General features: G+C 49.8%; 4 protein-coding genes across 4 annotated transcripts; 2 read left to right on the top strand and 2 right to left on the bottom strand.

The window, feature by feature from the left end:
* Window positions 1-3,008: 3,008 nt before the first annotated feature.
* Window positions 3,009-5,684, bottom strand: FOXG_16073 (uncharacterized protein; the record flags this gene model as incomplete). The annotated part of the gene is made up of 6 exons (XM_018396155.1): window positions 5,356-5,684; window positions 4,936-5,297; window positions 4,494-4,833; window positions 4,116-4,435; window positions 3,701-4,060; window positions 3,009-3,636 (listed from the first exon to the last, which is right to left on the bottom strand). The coding sequence occupies exons 1-6, from the start codon at window positions 5,563-5,565 to the stop codon at window positions 3,009-3,011; spliced, it is 2,220 nt and encodes a 739-aa protein (XP_018256468.1). The 5' UTR covers window positions 5,566-5,684.
* Window positions 5,685-8,588: 2,904 nt separating this feature from the next.
* FOXG_22229 (uncharacterized protein) lies at window positions 8,589-10,108 on the top strand (the record flags this gene model as incomplete). Its single annotated transcript, XM_018402628.1, has 3 exons — window positions 8,589-9,520; window positions 9,608-9,983; window positions 10,039-10,108. The coding sequence occupies 3 exons, from the start codon at window positions 8,589-8,591 to the stop codon at window positions 10,081-10,083; spliced, it is 1,353 nt and encodes a 450-aa protein (XP_018256467.1). The 3' UTR covers window positions 10,084-10,108.
* A 3,038-nt stretch (window positions 10,109-13,146) lies between these two features.
* On the bottom strand, window positions 13,147-13,432 carry FOXG_22228 (uncharacterized protein; the record flags this gene model as incomplete). Its single annotated transcript, XM_018402627.1, has 3 exons — window positions 13,147-13,166; window positions 13,212-13,317; window positions 13,385-13,432. 3 exons carry the CDS (start codon window positions 13,430-13,432, stop codon window positions 13,147-13,149), a joined length of 174 nt encoding a protein of 57 aa, XP_018256466.1.
* A 252-nt stretch (window positions 13,433-13,684) lies between these two features.
* FOXG_16072 (uncharacterized protein) lies at window positions 13,685-14,980 on the top strand (the record flags this gene model as incomplete). The annotated part of the gene is made up of 3 exons (XM_018396154.1): window positions 13,685-13,730; window positions 13,796-14,571; window positions 14,627-14,980. 3 exons carry the CDS (start codon window positions 13,685-13,687, stop codon window positions 14,978-14,980), a joined length of 1,176 nt encoding a protein of 391 aa, XP_018256465.1.
* Window positions 14,981-18,130: the final 3,150 nt, after the last annotated feature.

The following is an 18,130-nucleotide window of genomic DNA, read 5'->3' as shown; positions in this document are numbered from 1 at the left end:
CCCATGGGCCCTGGAACTTCGCCTGCCCTTCGCCGAAACCTGGTTGCTCTGGCTCTCAACGATATCATCATTTTTGTAATCTCCCAAGCTGCTGGTGCGGTCATTATTTTGTACAGCGAGTACATGTATGGCTGGGGCAACTTTGAGAGCTCTCGATTCGTGTCCGTTTTGTCGCTAGTTCGGGTAATGGCTCTGATGGGCATCTTCCCAATCATCAAATATTTTGGGCGTGTTCGTCCAGCTGCTCGGAGACGACGAGAGTCTCTCATCGTGCCCGCAGAGAAGCATTATGGAGCAGACAACCTCGACATTTGGGTCCTTCGGGCTGCCCTGACGTCAGATATCCTAGGTAGCATTGGATACAGTCTGGCACACTCTGTAGAGGCTTTTTTCATTAGCGGCATAGTCACAGCAATGGGAGACTTGGCAGTGCCACTATCCAAGCTATTGCAACCAAACACGTTCCCTCGAATCGTGTAGGACAGCTCTTGGGTGCGGTTGGCATGCTGCTTGCCCTTTCCAGGATTCTTGGACCGCTCTTGTTTAACGGCATCTACGCCGCTACTGTAGGAACGTTTCCACAGGCCATCTTTGTCCTACTGGCAAGCTTGTATGGCATCAGCTTCCTCGCGAGTTTCGCAGTCCGGCCACACGGTGAGTTGCTCCGGTTGCCCCGAGGATTCATATATGCTAACGGGATGTGTGAGTTCATTGGGAGGATGAACATGAGGAGACAAGGCCACTTCACCCTGGACAACAGGTATACAGCGCCAGCACGAACACGGACCCTATTGATGAGAACGGGGTGCGTGTCCAATAGGTCTATGATAGGGCTTTCAGCCCATAGTCAAAACCAACCATTCAGGAAATGCTCATGTGCGACGGGCGTAAATTCGTACCCAGCTCGATAACTCCGCCGCGATTGACCATGTCGATCAGGCCTTGAAATGATCGTTATGAAGCCTTCAGCGATGCTCCCTTTGGTTCTTATATCGGTTCTAACTGGAGCTATGGAGTTCAAGAAAATGATTATTCATGAAAAACATATCAAACAGGAACGTTCAAGCGAGAGCCTGCCGAGTACCGTGGCCTTGTTCGTTGGCGGCTCCTTTCTCCGGCGGTCACATTTTTTTGTTGGCTTTTGTCAGGCAGTACGTGTATTGGATCCATTGATGCAAGATCAATGTAGTTGTGCTGTGTGTGTCTCGGGAAGTGTCTCTGCCCCTGAAGGATTTACTTTATCCACAAGCAATGTTGAATTCTTTGACCCTCATATGCCTGTTCAACACCATTAAACATAGTTTATAGGAATAACAAGAGGCACTATTCTTCCACGCCATTTCGCTCACCTATAGCGGAAGACACCATATTAGTAAGGGAGGTATAGCCAAAGGCCCCAAGAGTTCTCATCTGGCCATCAGAGGTGACTAATACGATGCATGAAATGCATGGGCTTTATGCTCGCTAGATACCGACAGAATCCGGCCCCCTCAAGTAGCTACATTGTATCCATTTTAAAACTAGTATTAGTCCCCAAATCGTTAAGCTATTTGCATACGATGGGCAGCATTTATCAATACCGCTTCTAAGGGTCAATTGAATAGCCCAGTGTCTGTCGCATCGACAACGGGCCAATGTCCAACTCATCGCACCACATGCCAAGCACCACCTCTGTCGCACTAGGAGCTCGTTAATTCATCGCCTTTGAAGAGCTTCTGTCACACCATCTCACTGAGGCCGCTCTGGCACATGGGCTGTATTACCAAGAACAATCAAAACTCGGATGAAGCAGATTGTGAAGAAAACTTCGTAATAGTTGACGAATACGATCCGATCCAAGAACATATGAATCAGACTAACTTCAGCTATTCACTTAGAAATCAAGAGCTTCAAGGCATAGCCAAAATCTATCGACAATTGTGGCAAGAAAACATATGTCTACATGGGCCGGCAAGTAAATGTAAAATAGTGGTTAAGGAGAGACAAGCGGGAACTTCGGGGACAGCTTGTCATCGTCTTTGACGTTGGCGAAGTGGGTCACCGCGGCTGTCCGCCGGACTCCGCTAGCCGGGCATTGGTCCTTTAGACGACTACAACTGCGTAGGACATAATCAAAGAAATCAACTCATATCAATTATTTTGAGAATTTTCTTGAAATCGCCATTTATGATATAAGATTCACTGATCCGCTCGTCTGTTTGATATACTCGCTTATAAAGGACGTTATAAGTATTTTCTTTACGATCAACCTTCGTTCATGAGTCTGCGGCTCTTCTTCAACCCATTAAATGGATGTTGTTCAAGACGAACACTATGGTCTGGAAGGGCTCATTCTTGTTCTTGTCTTTGTAGGTGAATCGCACGGTGGACCCGCTAAACCCTGGACGAATCAACAACACAAGCACTAGAACCGACAGATTACTTGATAGTGTGGCACACCGTCGCGAGGTTCAAGAGCAATGTTTCGATTACTAACTACTACGGTACTTGGCATCCAACCCCCAACTTTCACAAGACATTTGGGTCTAATTTCTCTCTTAACTTCCATTAGAAATGGCCAAAGGTACACTCTTCCCTTTTATTCCGAGCTGCACCTACGCTTGCTAGTAAAATCGGAGATATCCATCCCTAAGACGACGGATATCCCAAACCTCCCAGTCTTGCCGTATACTGCCCATCTGATCAACCAAACAACCTGCAACCTGAAGTTTCCCCCGGACCCGATTAATAATATAAAGAATCATGCGCACCACTTCTTTGCTCAATTCGCGTCAGTGCCAGTTAGGGCTCGATTATTTAAAGTAGCTTGCTATTGACCTTGCTTACACGAATGGCTTATGTCGCTTAGTTCCTTCGAATGTATTATTGAAAATCTGACAACCGGAAGTCTCATGGTCCTGTAGCTTGCTACTTTAGAATTGTTGGGCGTGAAACGCGCTAATAATCATTGCCAGGAGATCCAGCCCGATTATCGGCAACACACCACTTGCCTCAACCGCAAGGAGTTTTCACAGCGTGTCCCAAGCATTGTCATCCAATTCCATCAGTTCATTCTCGCTTAAGGCCTCCACATTCGTATACTCTCGGAACAACGCTATGTTCTCAAACCTCTCAGCCAGGCTCTCCACGCTTGCCTCCGTAGGATCCGTCATGGCAAGATTCAAGTCAGCCATGAACGTGGCCCGAATGCCCTCTGATGGATTGGTTAACCGGTTCTCTTCAAACTGCTCCATCAATCGTCGCGCTTCGCTTGCTGACAGATTGCCTTGCTGCAGTGCCATGGACAGGATGCTCCGACCGATGGCCTCTGCAAAACGATATGCCTGTCGTAGATGCCCGTAGCACTGGATGCAGAAAAGGAGATAGAAGCGCCAAGTAGGGCTCTTTTTATCGCCGAGGATAGCGTTTGCGATATGTACTAGAGCTGTGTGCCATAGCATTGTATAAGTTGAAGATGCGTAATTCTTGCGGTATATTACTACGAGGCGCTTGAGTTGGTTTGTTGACGCTATATAAGCAGCATCGGGTGAGCTTCTCTTGCAAGGAAATGTCTTAAGCCGTAGTGGATTCGGAGATTTCCTCGCTCGAGCCGTGAAAGGATGCCAAATACTAAGAATCGCTACATGAAGCCAGATGCTTCATCCAAGTTAGAAGCCTCTCGTAAAGGTTTCCGCCCCAGGAGCAGAGTGTTCTAACATACTGAAATATCAAAACATGATGTGGGCTGTGTTCCGAACGCATCATGGACAGCGGTAGAGTCTCAGCCCAAGCTATGAGCTCACGATACTTGTATTCGGCAAATGCAAGTGTAATATGTCCGCTTAGATCCTCACGCGGAATGGGCTGATCGCGGTAGTATCGCAAAGTCACTTCGTGGATGATTCGCCAGAAACGGCAAAGAACCGGAAATGTGTCACCCATATAAGCTGACCGCAGAGTTTGCCGAGCCGGCTCAGGGTTATCATCAAGGTTATGATGCAACGTATTTCCCGGTATTGGCAAAGTAGGGGGGTATTCTGGGTATGAAACACCGGGCTGCTGGTAGAACAGCGAAACGAGACTAAAGATGTTAATAGGCTGGGTGATTGACGCTGAATCTTGAAAGGTCAACCTACACAATCCAATTGAAGCTGCCCCAGGCAGCATGGGATATCGCGCTTTGTAGTTCAGGACTTTCCTCTCGTGTCTTGGGGATTGTAACGGTGGGATCGACTCCAAACAGACCCAGACGTGCTCCCATGGAGTTAGCTTCCGAAATGTACGTCAAGACATAATGGTTTTTTCCGTCGCCCATATATGCCAAGCTCAGCAATTGTGTCCCAGCGAGAGCCAAAAAAGAATCTTTTGGCTTCTCTTCTGACCAACGTGTTTCCACCTCTTCGCAAAACTGCAACGTATATTCCTTAACGGTAGGGTCGAGCGCACTATAAATCTGCTATTATGTTTCTGTCAGCGAGCTAGATGAGTTGCCCAGCGCCTCCCAATGCACTTACACAACCCCAGTACATGAGGGCACTGAGGAGCAATCGACTGCAGTACCTCGTTTCGCAATTTATCAGATCATTCACAAATAGATCTGGGTCGAAGGTACCCAGCAGAGGGTGGTCCGTCTGCAAATACAACAATATAACCTTGGCAGCCAGATCGGAAGGGATGGGCACGGTAGTCCAGAAACTTATGTTCAGTTTCTGTAGTCGCTCGTCACAAGGACCTGGGACCAGTGCCGAACGTTGTGTAGGGTGATGTACCGGAAACAGGTTCGATTCGGGGTTAGTTGGCAGGCCAAAGGTCTCGCTGTCAGTGTTTGATATACGGCCAGTGCTAAGGACAGCCCTACTGAGCGTCAGCTCAAATTGAATACCCGGGGAGGAGGGGGCGGCAACTGGACAGCGAGATGCTGAACGTTAGGAACTGCTTTAAAATGATTCAACTGACTTCAAGATGCTAGATTCAAAGGGCTGGAGTGGCGGAAATGGCAACGAATACCTTGCCATAAGCTCAGAATCCAGACCAAGATATCGAGTAGCCGCAGCAGGCCAATGCTGGCCAGAATCGTGTCGTGTTGGGCCTATTCGAGGCTGAAGTATTGAGAAAGCAGTGTCAAGATCGCCGTGGCTTCGTATAATTTGTAGGATGTCGATGGCCAAGTTCTCGGGGCCGGTTTTCATAATGTCAAATAATTCCAGAATTTGCTCTGTTTCTTTGCTCTGGCCCTGGCTACGATTTTCAGAGTAGGCACATGGGTCTTGTTCTCCTCTTCGTCGGCAAGCCTCGCATTGAGGCCGTCTTCCGTCGCACTGATATTCAGTGTTAGAGGACAAAGTAAATGGTAAAGTCTGTGATGAGGGACATTACACGAATCTTCCTCTTGCGACATGCGTTGCAGGCTAGTTGAGTTCCAATCCGTTGCCGTTTAAGTAGCTCGTCACTCGAGGATCGAGGAGTGGAAGAGGTACCAGAAGGATGAGAATCGGGAGACTTGCCTTCTGTATCGGGGATAGGCAGTAGCTGACGGTATCTTTTCGACATTATTGAGGGTTCAAATACCGGCCGGGGGTTGACCATAGGCGAGGAATCAGAAAGCTTTCGATTGCGTCAGGTTGATAGGGCAGTGTGATTATATGATCCAAATAGGTAAAGTACGTTCATGCTTTTTAAACGTAGACACACCCTGAAGAAACATCATTACCAGCGAGAACGAAATTTTTGAAATACCAGCCACTTGCAGAATATGAGCTATATGACAAACGGTGTGGCGTAAGATCATTCTGAAGGTGTCAGCATAAACTTTCCGGATCAGATCACACCCGGCCAAAGCCGATGGCGCCAAAGTCACCCCAGTCAAAATACTAACCAGATGCTGGTATTCGCTCGAAGCTACGCCTCACCCTAAATCCAGATTTCTGATGTCATGCTTTTCGGTAAGTTAGAGCAGGTGATATTAAGGAATCGCTAATAATCATGGCGATGGCGAATAATATCACACTAAATCCCAAAGATTAGCCCCGGATATATCTAATCAGAGGAATAACATACGCATGTTACGTCATGATCACAATCATTCCTCTGTACTTTTGACGTCCAACTTGAATGCAAATCCATAGACTCGATTGCCCTAGGCAAATGTCGCATAAAATATTATAGCAGTTCGTGCATTATTTCGTCTCCAATACGATCCTCTGCAAGCAGCTCAGTAGGACGTTGAGGTGGAATGCTCCGGAAGGACTCTGCAATGCGCTCTGATGTATCACCATAGCTGCCATTATTATTCCGACATGGGCTAATCCCTTTGAGCCCATTTTGCTTAGTCAGAAGGTTAGTACGTGCGGGGTACCAGAAGTTCGCAAGATATTTGCCAAGTCTGTAAGGTAGCTCTTTGTAACAATCAAAACTGCTGGGACTTTTACCATTATATAAATTAGTATTAGGGAGAAAGTACCGTTAGTTTAATTCATTTTGATTGGTCCTACACCCCTGTCGTGACCCCGCTGAAGGGCTGTACCGCCCAAAGGGATAGTGCTTATGCTATGGTTCACGACCCGAGAGCTGTGGCGAGTCAAGTTATTCACAGCTCTTTGTGCCTCGTTTGCAATATTGTTGATAGGAGCATATTTACAGCCGCTATGTCGCAAAACTTCGGTCTTCAGTTGATGGAGGTCCTCCTTCAAATCGTTGAAGCGAGAGGAAAGTTGTCGATGTTGGTCGGCCAGCTATTCCTCTAGTGAGGCCAAAGCGAGCACCTCATCCCGCTTGCGATGACGGCACTTTGTGGCAGCAAGTCGATTTCGTTCTAAGTACTCGGTTTTGTTGAGCGTCGATAAGCAGACCATCTCAAGAAATGATAAATCGCTCAACTGAAGCCTCACACATCCTCCAACACGAGATCACGAGATAGGTGTAATTGAGGTGCGATCTGCAAGTTTACGTACAATTGACTCAACATAAAAATATTGGAGTACAGGTGACGTCAGTCGTATCATATGGATGTAACGTTCAACAGAGCCTCCATTTCGCATTTGTTGATGAGTTTTTATGAGGGCAGGGGTGACTGAAAACTTGAAAGAATCAAGTCAACAATGAATAACATCACAACTTTCTGTTCCACATCTTAATACACTCACCCCATCATATAGCTGCTTCTCCAACAGAAGTTAAAGCGTACAGTACGACGCCAACGATAATTCTGGTGGTCGACCAAAATTTAAATCTTTAACTAGAAGGGCCGCTGCTATGAGAACAGTACCTGCGCGATCTTCGCGCTTGATATACCGTGCTGATAGCTGCAGTGTTAGATTAAAACGAAGCAGGATCAATAAATCCTATGCTCTTGGTACCAGATCAATGACTACCTGTTCTCAAAACTCTTGAGTTGACGGTTACTGGCAGGTGCTTAGAGTACCCTAGTGAACCCAGATTTTCTTGGTGCTCTAACTCGCATTTAATCAGCGGCATAAGATTCTGGCCAGAGCGCTCGGAAAAAGTGATCCATCACACCACTTTAAGCTTCAGAGCTCAAGGGGCCTTGGTGTCGGAGGGAAAGCTCCGACTTTTGGCGCCTCATCAGAGGTCAGAGACCGTCTTTTTAAGGTTTTAGTCACCCCTCCCCCTCAAAAGAAACTCCGTCAGCAAATGTGAAGAGGCTCTGTTGACCATTACGTCCATATGATTCGAATGACGTCGCGTCTGCTCCCAACTTGTCCATCTTGGGTCGATTGTACACAATTTTTCGGCTTACACCTCTCAGTTACACCTATCTCATGTCGGATGCGTGAGGGGTTTCAGTTGAGCGATTTGTCATATCTTGAGATAGTCGTGGACGCACAACGGAACCAAGTTGCATTCAAAGGTGCCGGAGTCATCAAGTCATATGATTTGAAGAGGGGTTGTTTGCGAACTTTGTCTCTCATGGATCATGTATAAACGGCCTCACGGCATTCACGGCCGAGCGCAGAGTTCGATGTTTTTAGTTGAAAGAGAAAACCGTATATCTCCTTGACAGTCATAAGGCACAAATGCATCGCCGACCCACTCTGGATTAGTCATAATATCAGTACTTTAGGTAACTTCAAAACTTTCTCCACTAAAAACTCTTATGACGTTCATTCTGACGATACCTTCATGGCGACAATCTTTACAATCTTTACAGTCTTCGTTAACGTTGTGGAGGTAGCCGTTTGGAAAGTCAAGCGGGGCGCGATGGACGCGGTTGCGGACAGCATCGTCGTGACCTCCGAGGACGCCTGCGGCAGGCGGCCTGCCCTCGGGATTCTAGCACGCGCAAATCAGACCGGCCGCGAAAGCTAACAGCAAAAGGGATGGAGAACTTGTCCGGTAATGTTGGGACAGTGATGCAAGCTTTGATCCGCGAAGTACGCGACGAAACAATGAAACAGATGGCGAAGGCGCAGCAGGAAACCGTGAAGGAAATCACAACTTCTGACGAGAGGGTCATCGAGACTCTATGGAACGCTTGGTAAAAGGAGCAGCAGGCGCTCAAGCAAATGATCGAAGGCCAGGAGAAAGCGATTAGGTAGCTGCAACAGGATATTCAAGGCATTCAGGCGCAAGCCGCACAGGAACGAAAGCTGATGCAGGAACAGATTGACGAGCTCAAACGAATGCAGCAGCACGCCCCACGCGATATCGAGCCCCTGCAAGTGCCTGCCGCCGAAGAGATCAAACGCATCCATGAGAAATTAGACATCATGGCGCAGCACGCCGTAGCCGGTTCCGCCCAGACGAACCCCAGGCAGTCATTTGCAGACATAGCCCGTATGTCGCCAACGGAGGAGCAGAATGGCGGTGTTAGAGGCCCCGAGGCGGTGTCATCAACTACGCCGCCGCTTTCATCCCCTGTAGAGGACCTGTTCTGCACGATAGACATCTCCGGAGTGGGCGACGATGACAGTAACAAGGCGCAGATCGGAGAGGTCCGACAGGCTATCGAAGCCGCTGTGAGGACAAGACAGAAGGACGAGAGATGGAGATGCGCAGCGGTGGTGAGAGGGGCTAGGAACGCTAACGTAATCAAGGTAATGTGTAGAGACGAAGCGGAACTACACATGGTCCGAGAAGCGGCACTGGGAGCAGACATGCCGGGGGCAAAGATTCTCAGAGAACGGCTGTACCCGGTCAAGACCAACGGGGCCAATCGGTCGGCCGTTCTTGATTTGAACGGCGACCTTCTGCCCGGAGTGACCGAGGCATTTGGCCAAGAAAATGAAGTGACGATAGCTAAGATAAACTGGCTCAGCGATAAAGGGAACGGCAAGGCCTACGGGTCGATGGTGGTTTATGTGACGAAGGAGAGCGATGCAAGGAGGCTTTCGGAGGACAAGTACTTTCACCTTGGAGGAGAATCGGCGAGGACCAGCGTGTTCGAGCCTAGAGCCGGTGTGGTGCAATGCTACAACTACTGGGGGCTAGGCCACAAGGCATTCGTCTGCAAAGAAACGCAGAGATGTGGTAGATGCGCAGAACGAGGACACTACCATAGGCAATGCGAGGCAGCAGAGCTAATGTGCGTGTCATGCGGAGGCCGGCACGAATCATTCCGTCGGGCGTGTCGATTGCGTCAAATGCGAGGAGATGAGCACTAGGCTACAAGTGTACCAACTGAACGTGCCGATAAGGTGCATCTGAGCGTGATGAACAACCGAGGCCTCCGAGGCTACGCGGCGCTGGCGGTGGCAGAGCCGTGGGCATGCACAATCGAAGGACAGGTGGTGACGACGCCCAACCACCACAGCAACTGGACGAAGATGATCCCCACCAAAACGCGTGAGCCGCGGGTGTCGCGATGGCCGATCCGCAACATGCTCTGGATACGGAGGGACTTGGAGGCAGAACAGGTCCCGATCCCATCGCCAGACCTGACGGGAGCGATTATCAGGTTCCCCAAGAGAGACGTGCTGGTGGTGTCGGTGTATGTAGAGGGGAGGAACGAGCAGGCTCTCGAAGTCGCGATGGGACAGCTGCACACGGTGATTGCGGAGTTCCGTAACGGGCCCGGTAGAAGAACTGACGTGATCCTGGCAGGAGACTTCAATCGTCACGACACGCTCTGGGGAGGCGACGGGGTGATGGGAAGGAGGCAAGGCGAAGCTGGACCGATTATAGAGCTGATGGGGGAACATGGCCTTCACAGCATGCTGCCCCGAGGCACGAAGACATGAGAAGGCCCAAGAGGTAGAACGAGCACGATTGACCCTGGTGCTGGCGTCGACGGAGTTGGCGGACGTGATGACGAACTGTGGGATACATCCAACAGAGCATGGGTCGGATCATCGGGCGATCCGAACGGAATTCGACACGAGACCACCGGAACGAACACCCAGCGACATACTGCTATTCAAGAATGAACCTTGGTTGGAGATCAAGGAGAGGGTCAGGACGAAGCTGGAAGCGTTGCCGTGTGGCGGCACAGTGCAGGCTCAGACGGACAGGCTGATGCCGGTGGTGCTGGACGCGATCAACAATCTGGTTCCGCGAGCCAAGCCGTCGCCTTATGCCAAGAGGTGGTGGACGACGGACATGACCCGACTGCGGCGGATGTACACGTACTGGCGCAACTAGGCAAGAGCGTGCCGGTGACGAGGACGAGAGGCAGCAGACCTGGAGCAAAAGGCCAGAGAAGCGGCAAAGGAGTACCACGACGCGATCAGGAGGCAGAAAAGGCACACTGGGACAGCTTTCTCGAAGACGGAGCCAACATCTGGCAATCAGCCAAGTACCTCTCGCCTGGAGGCGAAGCAATGGGTAATAAAATACCTCCTCTAAAGAGAAGAGATGGAATGACGACGAGCGACAAGGCAGAACAGGCAAAGGAGCTTCTCAGCATCTTCTTTCCCCCTCTGCCGGCTGTGATTGAGGATGAAGAGCGCCGGCCGGCGCAGCGAGAAATAGCAATGCCAGAGGTGACATTAGAAGAGGTGGAAGAGAAGGTGATGGCGGCCAAGGCATGGAAAGCCCCAGGCGAAGATGGACTGCCGGCGATGGTGTGGAAGCAGCTCTGGCCAGTAGTGGGAGACCAGGTGTTGCATCTGTTTCGGACATCCCTGAGAGACGGAGAGCTGCCGGTCCAGTGGAGGAGCGCGAAAATCATCCCGCTCAAGAAGCCAGGCAAGGACAACTACAAGGTAGCCAAGTCATGGAGACCGATCTCACTTCTATCGAGTCTGGGCAAAGATTCTAGAGGCGGTCATGGCGGACCGGATCTCGTACGCGGTAGAGACATTCGGACTGCTACCCACCAACCATTTTGGCGGAAGGAAGCAACGATCGGCCGACAAGGCTCTCCTGCTCCTTCAGGAGCACATCTACAAAGCGTGGCGCAACCGGAAGGTGCTCAGCCTGATAAGCTTCGACGTGAAGGGAGCATACAACGGGGTATTCAAGGATCGATTACTGCAGAGACTGGAAGCCAGAGGCATCCCCAAGGGGGTAGTAAAGTGAATCGACGCTTTCTGCTCCAATCGATCCGCCGCTGTCATCGGTGCTGTTCCTTTTCTTCAACGCAGACCTCGTGCAATACAAGATCGATGCAATAGGTGGATCGATCGCCTTTATCGATGACTATTCAGCCTGGGTGACGGGTCCGACAGCAGAAGCCAACCGAGTAGGCATCCAGGCCGTCATCGACAGAGCACTGGAGTGGGAAAGACGAAGCGGGGCGACATTTGAGGAGGACAGGACAGTCATCATACACCTCACGCGCCATCACGAACGCACCGATGAAAGCCCGTATACGATCAAAGGCCAGGCGATCATCCCAAAAGAAAAGTGGCAAGATACTGGGACTGGTGATGGACTCGGAGTTGCGGTATGAGGAACACGTAAAGGAAGCAGCTACACGGGGATTTCGGGCGGCCATGTGTCTACGAAGGCTGAAGATGTTGACGCCCCGGACGGCGAGACAGTTGTTTGCAGCAACGATGGCCCCGACGATGGACTACGCTTCGAACGTTTGGTCCCACCGATGCGAGTGGAGGGAGACCAGGTGGCTGAACGAGGCACAGATAATGGGTGCGCAAGCCATCACAGGAGCCTTCAAGACGGTTTCGATGGCAGTGGCGGAAGCTGAAGCTGGTATTCTACCCATCGGTGAACGCCACGCGCAGGCCGGCACACGGCTCTACGTCAACATGCAAACACTGCCGAAGGTGCACCCGCTGGCGACACTTAGGGTGAGGGAGACACGGAGGTATATGTCGCCGTTGGCGAAACTAGCACTCGCCCACGATGGCGCAATAGAACGGATGGAAACGATCGAGCCGTATGCACTACCACCGTGGCATAGACACATGGTGGTGGAATACGATTCAGACAAGGAGGCAGCGGCATATGTAGATACAGGTGACGGCGTGACCGAGACCAGCAACATGAGACAAGTGCTCATCGCAACGAGCGCCTCTGCGAGAAACGAACTAGTCGGCATGGGCGGCATTGTGCACAACACCGCCAGCGGAGGAGCGAATGATAATATTGTAGCAAAGTATTCCGCCACTCTTGGCCCGAGAGACGAGCAAAACGCATACATGTCGTGGGCCCTATGAGGCGTATCCTCCCGGGCGGAATAAATTCATTCATTCATTCATTCATTCATTCATTCATTCATAAGAGATAACTTGAGACAAAAATCAGCATATTTTTGCTGCTGCTCAACACATTTTACTTTAACTCTTTAAGCACGCTCAGTGCGACACCAAGTTTTGGTCAGCCAATCAAATAACGTGTGTGACTGTACCCTCATGCATCATCAGATCACGAAGTAAAGGGGGGGAATTTTACTCACGGCAATATCCGCTGAACTAACACCACTAGCTCTGATACACCGGCTTCTAAACTGGTGATATCGAAAAGTAGGTTCAATTAGTCCACGGGTAAGATGTATGTAGAAGGGGCTATGATAGCAGTGACGCGTAGTGCGGGCAATTTGCTAGTCAGCAACAAACAAAAGTATCGTCATATTTCTCGCACTAACCTTCTCGACAGGATGTAAAGCCCGATGGTAAATTTTGGGTGTTGAACTTATGCATAAAGCTAACCGAGGTCTGATAAATATCGGGTGTACGGCAAACAAGATGAGCCGCGAATGCAGCCATTTCTGCTGAAACATGTGGCGCATCCAGCACCATGACACTGTCTCTAAAAATTCCCTGTCCAGTCTATGATTAATTTCAAGGCCGCGTAAGTCTTTCCCTCTAGCATACCACCAAGAGGCTTAAAATGGAGCAACTTCCGATCATTGACGCCAAGACTGGGGGATCTCTTGGCAACGATCTCTGTGCATGGGCATGATCCGACCCTAAAATGCTCCTACTGTAGTAGTCGGCCGCCATTTTAGGTGATTGAATATTTTGGGATAAAGGGAGGGCTGACGTACTTTCGGCTGGAAGTGCAGCCACCCGACATTCTGGAAAGGCGTAAGCATAATTACATGACTTGTGATTGGCGCAAAGAACCCGGAGGTTTTGGATCAGGACTATTTTTGCAGTGGCTTTTGAGGAGGATTACGTATGCTAACTGTTGGTTAGTCAAATTGGCCAGAAAAATGAAGCTTAAAGAGCGTTAAAACCAAAAGGAGTTTCATGATGGTCTATCGAGTATCAGCACAGTATACCTTCTCAACACATTAGTCACTCATTGCCACAATTAGCCTTTGAGACATTCATGATCCATTGACATGAAGCTCACCCCGACAAAAGCCATTGTTGGCGCTCTAGCGCTAAGTAAGACCCCCTGACTGCTCAAAAAATGCAGCATTAGGCAGGATCTCATAAACCTTCTTATCTAGTCGCTGGAAAGACATCAGCATCTCCAGTGTCCTACTGCGATGGAGATTCTAGCAAGATTTGTTACAGCTGGGGCGTGCCATCTTCAACAGCCACGTCAAGCTCTGACACGTTATTCCTACGACTCGAAGCTCCCACCGATTACCAATGGATCGCCCTCGGAACCGGAGACCGCATGAGCGGCTCTACAATGTTCGTCGTTTATCAAGACGGTTCTGGGAATGTTACCTTGAGCACGAGAAAGGGGCATGGCCATAATATGCCTGAGTATAGCCGCATGAGTTCTGTCAAGCTTCTTGAAGGAAGCGGCGTCTCGAATAAAACGATGGTGGCAAATATAGAATGTGGTGACCTAGGTACTTTGGACTTGAAAGGGTCTAGTGACTGGATCAGTGCTTGGAGGACTGGTAGTGCTTTGGACACGACCGATGTCAGTGCTGTCTTCGACGAGCACGACGGCACCGACGGTTTCTCAGTCGACCTTTCAAAAGCATTCATAACTTCGAACAGCAACCCTTTTACCAACAAGTCGAATACTCAGCCTAGCTCAGGCTCCAGCAACGACGCTGTTGCCGGTGGCGGTGGTGGTGAGGACCATACTGGCACGATTCATGGTGTCATTATGTCCGTCGTTTTCCTACTAGGATTTCCCATCGGTTCCCTATTGATGCCGTTGCTGGGGAAGTGGCTTGTTCATGCTTCATGGCAGATAATTATGTTTATCGGCATGTGGGTTGGCTTTGGTGTCGGCAAGATTGCTGCCGACCGCGGCGGAGACGTATGTATTCCAACAATTGTTCTTTGAACGACAATACTTGCTAACTCGTGTTTAGTGGTTCACCGAACCTCATGTCCAGCTCGGCACCATTGTATGCATCCTCATGATTATACAGCCAATCCTAGGATGGTGGCATCACAAGAACTACCTCAGATACGAACGACGAACCGCCGTTAGCCACGCCCATCTCTGGTACGGCCGGGCTTTGATGATAATTGGGATCGTTAATGGTGGGATTGGTCTGCAGTTATCAGGTGCTTCTACGGGTCTGATCATTGCCTATGCTGTTGTCAGTATCATTGTATTTGCAATGTATACTGCGGGTTCTGTTCGCAAGATGATTAGAATGCGGAGGAAGGAAAGCCGTCTGATGTCTGATGTTTCTAGTAGCGCACTAGAGCTGACGTAATTTGTGTTGAAGGAGTCGTGGTTGAGACTTGGGAGTTATGGGCTTGACGAAAGAACTAGCGAATAATCTAGAATAGACGGGCCGAATACAATAATCGCTGCTATGCACTTATACCAGTCTACAGTCACCACTGGGTGGAATGTCATGCACCTCAGCGAAAGGATCATCGCACGCATCATCCACTCTCATGAACTCAATCGTCCCCTGAAGGTCCTTTGCATAAGTCGCGCCATAAATCTCTTCAATAAAGGCGAAGATTAGATCCAAGCCAGAAGTAACCTGCCCCAGCCTTGTTAGCATATCCATTATGTCAAAAGCTCTAGAGGGGAATACTCACACCCGACGATGTCCACACGTTTCCATCGACATTCCATCTTGCTGACGAAACCCACTTGACATCTGGTCCCATCGCTGTAACTGTCTTCCAAGCTTTCTTATTGGTCGTTGCCCGTTGCCCGTTGCCCGTTTCCCATCCAATACCCCAGCCCTAAACGAAATGAATGAATTTATTACGCCCGGGAGGATACGCCTCATAGGGCCATCTCGTTACATTGTTCTCCCCACATTTTACCCTTAACATCCTTAACCTCACCAGTCCTTGCACCTTGCCACTTTTCCCAGCCTCGCTTGTCCCTGTGACAGTCCTGCTTGAAGGTCAAATTCTCCAAGTGTTCAGCGTCCCATCTTCAGCAGCTGAAGCCTGGTCTGTCTACCAGAGGCTGTGCTGTGCAGCGCTCATCCAGGCTGGCGATCCATTCCACGTCCACTGTCCACGTATCCATGGCGTGGAAATGGATGGTCCGTGCATCCATTTCCATCCATTCCATGGAGCTGGCCGTTACATAATCCATCCATCCACGCCAGGGTTCCGTGGAATGGTTAGGTGGAAATGGAAGCGAGGTATGGACTGGTAGGGGGTTCCTGGCCTAGTCCCCAAAATACCCTGTAATTTAAGGTAGACTAACTTGGTCATGGTCGGTAGAGATCTCAAGTACCTATATACCAGGCATTTTCACATACTAATTAAGGTATCTTTAAACAGAATATAACAGCCATGGGGTCGTAGACATTTCGCGTCACGGTGCCGCGTTCGAGCATCTCCATGCAACTGCATTCTTGCAACTGCATTCGGTACCGCGTAGAATGGCTGAGAGTCTAATTGTCAGCTCTATGGTGCTCGAGCCGCCAGACTAAGGGGATAAGAAGAACTCGTGGGACCTCTTCTCTTGGAAAGACTTCCCTAGCTACACGCAATCCCAACGCTGTGCGTCTACATCGTCGTAGATATGGCAATTCGGCTACGATGTCGAGAAGAGCGATGACGATACAAAGCGGCGATGGGTTTGCAAGGTCTGTGTTGACAGTCGCAGGCCAAACCCTCATTCGGCGGCCTCGAGTGGTACGCAGAACGCGGAGATCCATCTCTGGAATGACCACAAGGTCTGTGACCCTTCTGGAAGACGGAAGCCGCCTAGCAAAGCAAAGGAGAAGACACCATCGAGGAATATCGCCGAGATAATGAAGTTAAATACCCGTGATGCGCGAGAGCAGCAGATTGCAAACCAGATCATTGGCCGTTTTGACCGGCTAGTCTTTCAGCTTTTGGTAGTCTCGTGGATCATCAACAGCAACTCTTCTTTCCAACGAAGTGAAGATCCATATCTCCGCGCCGCTTTCGAATATCTCAATCCACTCGTGAAGACAACCGAAGCGCATATTACGCACAATACCGTCCGCAGGCGTATTCTTCAGGTATACGAGGAAAACAAGGCTGAGATCAAGCGAGCATTAGCGACAGCTCCAGGGTTACTTCATATTGCGTTCGATGGTTGGAGGTCCAATAATCGCCACGCTTTATATGGAATCTGTTGCTACTTTCTTAACACCCTTGGCCAGCCAGGAAAGCTTATGCTTGGCCTTCCTGAGCTTGTTGACCGCCATTCTGGTGACAATATCGCCACCCACGTAGTCAAGGTCCTTTGAAGCTACGGCATAACCTATAAGGTGGGATATTTCACACTTAATAACGCCAGCAATAACGACACGGCGATGGAAGAAATTGGGAAGGCGCTCGGTTTTGAGGGTAAAACTCGGCGATTACGCTGCTTTGGCCATATCCTTAATCTCGCTGTTAAAGCACTTCTTTTTGGCCATTATTCCGAGGCCTTCGAGGACGATATCCAAGGGAACGAGACCCTTGATGCGAAGGCCTACGAGCTATAGAGACGGAAAGGACCAGTTGGGAAACTTTATAACCTCATCTTCTGGATCCACCGCTCAGACTCGCTTACCAATCTCCTCCGGTCTCTTCAGCTTACCGCATACAGCAAGTCTGACGATCCGGTGACTCGAGCGAAGAAACCTCTAGATGTTATCATTGATGTGGTTACCCGTTGGCTTTCCACCTTTTATATAATTCGGCGTGCCCTTCTCCTGAAGGACTTCCTTAAGGACCTTTGGTATGAGCAGAAGAGCGAGTAGGAGGGGTTGGTATTGAGGGGAAAGAAGTCAAGCAGCGAGATGCCGCTCTGCCTCAGGGACGAGAACAAACTCGAGGAGAAGGACTAGGCTATTATTTCCTTATTTAACGAGGTCCTTCAATACTTCGAGCACGTCTTGATTACTCTCGAAGGCGACGGTCAGCAGCGTAAGCGGAAGGAAGGATACATTGGGGCATATAGGTGTCCGTGGGATACCCTGCTTGGCTATGAATATCTCCTTGGCAAAATAGAGGTATATAAGACTGCTGCCCATTAATATCCCGATCCCAAGCACTTCAGGGTTAAAATTAACCTCTGTTGGAAAAAGCTTGACAAGTATTACTCGCGGCTTGAGGAGACGCTGGTTTATTATGCCGCCATTGCACTTAACCTAGCGTATCGTTGGGGATATTTCGAGGACGTGTGGGCGGACTGCCCAGACTGGATCCAAACTGCAAAGTCCCTTATAGAAGAACTATACCGGTCTCACTACGAGCCGCGAATTATCTCTCGAGATCGAGAACGCGGCGAGCCGGTCACGAAGAAGCGGCGCATAGATCGGAATCCCTTTGACGAGTATCGTGAAGAATCTCGTCAGGCCCCGACTCTATTACAACCACCTTCATCGATGACTACCTCGTTGCAAGCCGAGGACGCGGCGAGCAGTTCT

Source organism: Fusarium oxysporum, genomic scaffold, assembly GCF_000149955.1.
Source record: "Fusarium oxysporum f. sp. lycopersici 4287 supercont2.30 genomic scaffold, whole genome shotgun sequence".
NCBI lineage: Eukaryota > Fungi > Ascomycota > Sordariomycetes > Hypocreales > Nectriaceae > Fusarium > Fusarium oxysporum.
Note: the sequence above shows the minus strand (reverse complement) of the source record. Positions and strands in the feature narration are given on the sequence as shown.